At 44.2% G+C, this 5,000-nt stretch overlaps 1 protein-coding gene across 1 annotated transcript in view; it reads right to left on the bottom strand.

Moving 5' to 3' along the window:
* The window catches only part of LOC112264241 (protein unc-13 homolog C-like), a 235,001-nt gene that overhangs the window by 200,845 nt on the left and 29,156 nt on the right, over positions 1–5,000 (bottom strand). The window contains exons 5-6 of the mRNA XM_042331063.1: positions 2,473–2,478; positions 1,355–1,426 (exon numbers count right to left, since the gene is read on the bottom strand). Of these exons, the coding sequence (XP_042186997.1) occupies positions 1,355–1,426; positions 2,473–2,478 (78 nt within the window). The remainder of the gene's footprint in view (positions 1–1,354; positions 1,427–2,472; positions 2,479–5,000) is intronic.

Here is a 5,000-nt window from a genome sequence, read left to right as displayed (position 1 = left end):
ATTTTAGGCAAAACATTTTTAAAAGGGGCGGATTCTTAAGAGGTTTATACAGGGGTTTTCAAAACTCTCCTGGACCCCCAGGCATTATATTTACTTGAACAATTCTAAAACTATCACACCTGATCCAACTAGCCAACTAAATATCAAGACCTTGAATAGGTCAATCAGTTGAGCTAGTTCAGGGCTACAAAATAAATCCTAAACATCTGAGGGTCCCTGGGGAGAGGTTTGAAAACCACTGAACTACACATCTGTAATACAGTAAACTACATTACTGTAATAACAATATAATGAACATTACTTTGACAGTGTAATAACGTTACCTACAAACCTTATACGTTAACGGAATAGTTACCTACAATAATGTCAATTTCTGTGATAGACTGTATTGTGATACACAGCATTACTGGTACGGCATTAGTGATATTAGGAAATGTAGCATCCTATCCAACTATCTTTATTTATTTAGTGGGAGGAGAGGATTGGAGGGAGGGAGGGAGTGAGGGAGGGAGATGAGGATTGGAGCTAGGGAGATGAGGATTGGAGAGAAGGAAGGAGATGAGGATTGGAGGGAGGGAAAGAGATGAGGATTGGAGGGAGGGAAGGAGATGAGGATTGGAGGGAGGGAAGGAAGGATATGAGGATTGGAGGGAGGGAAGGAGATGAGGATTGCAATCATTTAAAGCAGAAAGCTCTGGAGGTCAGCGGAAAGGAAAACAAATTCTCCCTCCATCGATTAAAATGTCTTTCTCTCTCTCTCTTTCTGATTCTTGTACAGCACAGTACAGCAGTGTTCATCATTAAGCAGATTGTCTCTCAGCCGCATTACTCTCTAGCTGTTCATTCCTACTGTACTGACAAGCTAATAAAGCTAACCTACTCTCTACAGTGATGAAACAGCCTAATCTAGTCATTTAGTCTGACCAAATCTATCTTCTAGCTGGACACTTCCTGGACAGTTCCAGTACAATGCCAAGCAGCTCTTGTGACATTCATCTCTGAACACACACACACTTGTGGACGGACACAATGAAAGCACCCCCCCACACAACACACACACACACACACACACACACACACACACACACACACACACACACACACACACACACACACGCACACACACACACACACACACACAAACTGACATTTTTACATTTTTAACATGGCTGCAGGGGTCCATGTCTGTATGTGTCAAAGCTCCCCAACCCCCAACTCTGTGTGCCCCCTTAACCCCCCGTGGCAGTGCTTTTGCCTTTATGCATGGCCATCACATTAGTCCTTCCCCCTTTTTACCCCTGGGTGATCTGATTGTCCAGTGATTTACATGCAGGCAGTGAGTGGGGCGACCTACCAGGTCCTCGTTGTTCAGGGTCGATCTAGTCACCAGGGCGAACGAGATGCCTGCCTTTCGAGCAGCGAGAGTCTGGGAAAGAGAGATAGAGAGAGAGTTAAGAGAAAGAGAGAGAGAGAGTGGGGGGGTAGACAGAGAGAAAGAGAGGGGGAGTAGACAGGGAGTAGACAGAGGGGGAGTAGACAGAGAGAAAAGAGAGAGAGAGGGGGGAGTAGACAGACAGAGACAGAGAGAGAGAGAGAGGGGGAGTAGACAGAGAGAAAGAGAGAGAGAGGAGGGGGAGTAGACAGACAGAGAGAGAGAGAGAGAGAGAGAGAGAGAGAGAGAGAGAAGAAGATATTAATAATCAAACAAAGTGGTTTTCTAGCACTGCAATAGGATTGTCACTCTCCTTTAGAAGCAGGGTCATGGGGGGGGTCAAATACCTTCTAATGCTGAACTTGGTGTCTGCCATAGAAATAACTGTCTATTCCTCACTTTCAGCCGGTCTCTATAGTTGTAGAGCCAGAATCAGGATGCATTCCCAAAGATGCCATATTTCCTGTGTAATGTACAGTATTTTGACCTGAGCACTTTGGGCGCTGCTCAAAAGTAGTGCACTCTATAGGAAATAGGGTGCCATTTGGAGTCAGCACAGAGAGATTAGCCCGTTGTCTTGTTCGTGGCCATAACAGCCAGACCAACTGATAAGATAAGAGATGGAGCAACAAACGTCCTGGCCCCAGCCATCACAGACCCTCACGGAAGTAGAAGTGGATTCAAATGCTATTTGAAATCTTTTGACCATTTTCTTTAGTCTTTCTGGAGAGCAAGCTGGTTGGGGAATGGGGTTAGGAATTTTGGGACTATTCTATCAGTCCATTAAGCCATGCAAGCTCAGTCAAGCACAGATCAACTATTTACAAATGACTTAAAATAGTGAACACAGCTCTGTCACAGAAACACAACTCTCTGTCCGATTCAGACATCCCAGGATGTCTACTACAAAGAATGTACCTCTAGTGAGCTTCTTGTTCATTATCAAGGCCGTAACAACAAGTGAAGACAGAGAGAAATAGAACAACTTACCCAGATATATTTTGTATAATGTTATCATTTTGTAAAGGGCTTTGACTTACCATAGCCTGATGGTTTCCACAGACGCAATGAAAAGAAAAAGCAAGAGATGCAATTAGAAGCTGTCTGTCTGGCAGGCAGACATGGGCATTATCTCAAATGACACCCTATTCCCCATAAAGTGCACTACTTTTGACCAGGATCTGGCCTATTGTCTATATAGTGCATTACGTTTGACCAGGTCCCACAGGGCTCTGGTCAAAAGTAATGCACTCTCTAGGTAGTAGGGTGCTAGGGCCGATAGTAGTGCACTATAAAGAGAAAAGGATGCCATTTCAAATGAAGCCCTGATGTCACACAGATAATAGCCACAGCATGGTTGAACTGAGAGCTTCAGAGCTAAGACAATCTGTGACATGCATTACAAGTCAGCTCTATGGAACAATTCATCTCAGTCATTTAGAGCTCTACAATCTATAGAATCATATTCTTTACATGCATTAAACATTACAGAATTGCACTCATGCTTGGTATTTGTAGTGTTGGTCTCGGTACATGTATAGGTCCAGGTGATTTGTTTCCTGACCACATGACCTGACCAGGAACAAAACTACAGCTAGCTATCACCGCTAGTGCCTAGAGTCTTTCCTGGTCATGTCTTATGGTCTGGGAAGAACTCCTGGCCCCATCTCTGTAGGATGAAGCATTTCATCATAATATTTCCGCTGTCACTTCTGCACGTTAGTTAGTCTGGTAGACACACCAACAGACGAACACCAAACAGGACAAACAGGTACACGCAGGTACAGGTACGTTTACAGTGATGCCAGTTGGACTTTACACCACTGACTCATACACAGTACACTAACTAACTAACATGTACATTACATGGTAACATTAATATCCACTAAACAAGAGTGTGGAGAGGAGATAGATAGATAAAGTTACATATATATCATTATACTAGGGCATTAGTAGGCAACCCTGGCCTGGAGTGCCACAGGCGCTTCATGTTTTTGATTTAACCAACCTGGAAGACCAGGTGTGTAATGGTTTTAGGCCATCACTGAACTGATCAATTAGCTCAGTTGGTCAGGTGAGGTGCCTAGTTGGAACAGAATCCTGCAGTACCTGTGGCAGTCCAGGAACAGGGCTGCCGACCCCTGTGCTAGAGAAGAGCCTGGTGCCACATCTGCATGTGCTCTGTCGTCATGGCCACCATACACACAGTATACAGTATGTTATGTTGGCTGGAGCACATACAGGTCTGGACCAAATTGATATTAGAGGAGCTTACGTTACAGATAGATAGGAAAATGCAGACATGAACAGCTGACAATATTGACTCAGTCTTTACCATCCTCTAGCCCGGGGGAGGCCAATCCTTCTCCCTGAGAGCTACTGCAGGTGCAGGCTTTTGCTCCAGCCCTGCTCAAGCTAACACACCACATTCAGCTAATCAAAGATGCCGATGAGGCAGCTGATTAGTGGAGTCAGGTGTGTTGGAGCAGGGCAGGAATAAAAAACAGTGGGCAAAGTTGGCTGATATGATACCATCCTTACAACCAGTTTACAACTAAAACAACCTTGGTTGTAATATAGTTGTAATGACATCATATTGGTTTAAATTACGTCACTATAACCAGTTTGGTTGTAATCTTGTTTTATTGAAACAATTTCAAACGATTTATTCCACTGGAAAATATGTACTTGTTGTAATATGGTTGTAATTACGTCACGCTGATTGAAATGATGTCATTACATCCAGTTTATAACCTTTCAACAAGTTTTGCCCACTGGGAAACCCAACCTAACCTCTTGATGTAAATGTGTCTTTATAGGTAGAATAAACGTGCCGACGACATTTCCCCCTTTCCTACAAGGTCGTGCCCTGCACACATTTTCGTCTGGAGGTTGGGTTGGGGAAGCCTGCATGCCCGGTAGGTCTCCAGCCAGCGGGCTGTCCGGCCCAGGTCTAGCCGTGTCTACAGCCCAGCTATGGTAAAGATCCATGGGGCATCCATGACCATGGTGTTGTGTTGGTTCAGCCATGTTTGGGGCAGCCATGGGTTCTGTAAGCAGGGGGATGTCACCTCTACATGAACCCAGAGTGTTGATGTAAGTGTAAGTGGTCAACATGCACCGCTATTCTGCTCGGGTTGCTGCAGGCATTATCAAGTAACAATACAATCTGAGTCAGGCATTACTAGTACATATTAAAACCCTGAGTTCGGATGTTACTGAGTGTGGAGATATTTATGGTTAGCTAAGAAGTCATTTTAAATATGTATTTAAATGTAAATATGTTTTGCATCCCACTGTGATTGGTGGGGATCCCTCCTGTCCCAGCCAATCAGATCACTGTTGCTGCCCTGAAGCAATCCCACAGCCAATGGCGGACATCGACAGAGGAGAGACATGAGAGGGGGGACCAATTAGAACAGTGATTACTGACTTCATTAGGGGGGTGGGGGTAAAAGGTTCTTCTTACAGTGTTGCTTTTACAATGATTTAAAAGCCTCAGAACAGTTAAATCAGAAGTCAATGAAGTCCTCAGATAGATATATTTTTGGGTTGAGTTGTCAATATT

This window comes from Oncorhynchus tshawytscha, linkage group LG12, assembly GCF_018296145.1.
Source record: "Oncorhynchus tshawytscha isolate Ot180627B linkage group LG12, Otsh_v2.0, whole genome shotgun sequence".
NCBI lineage: Eukaryota > Metazoa > Chordata > Actinopteri > Salmoniformes > Salmonidae > Oncorhynchus > Oncorhynchus tshawytscha.
This window is presented reverse-complemented; position numbering and strand designations above follow the sequence as displayed.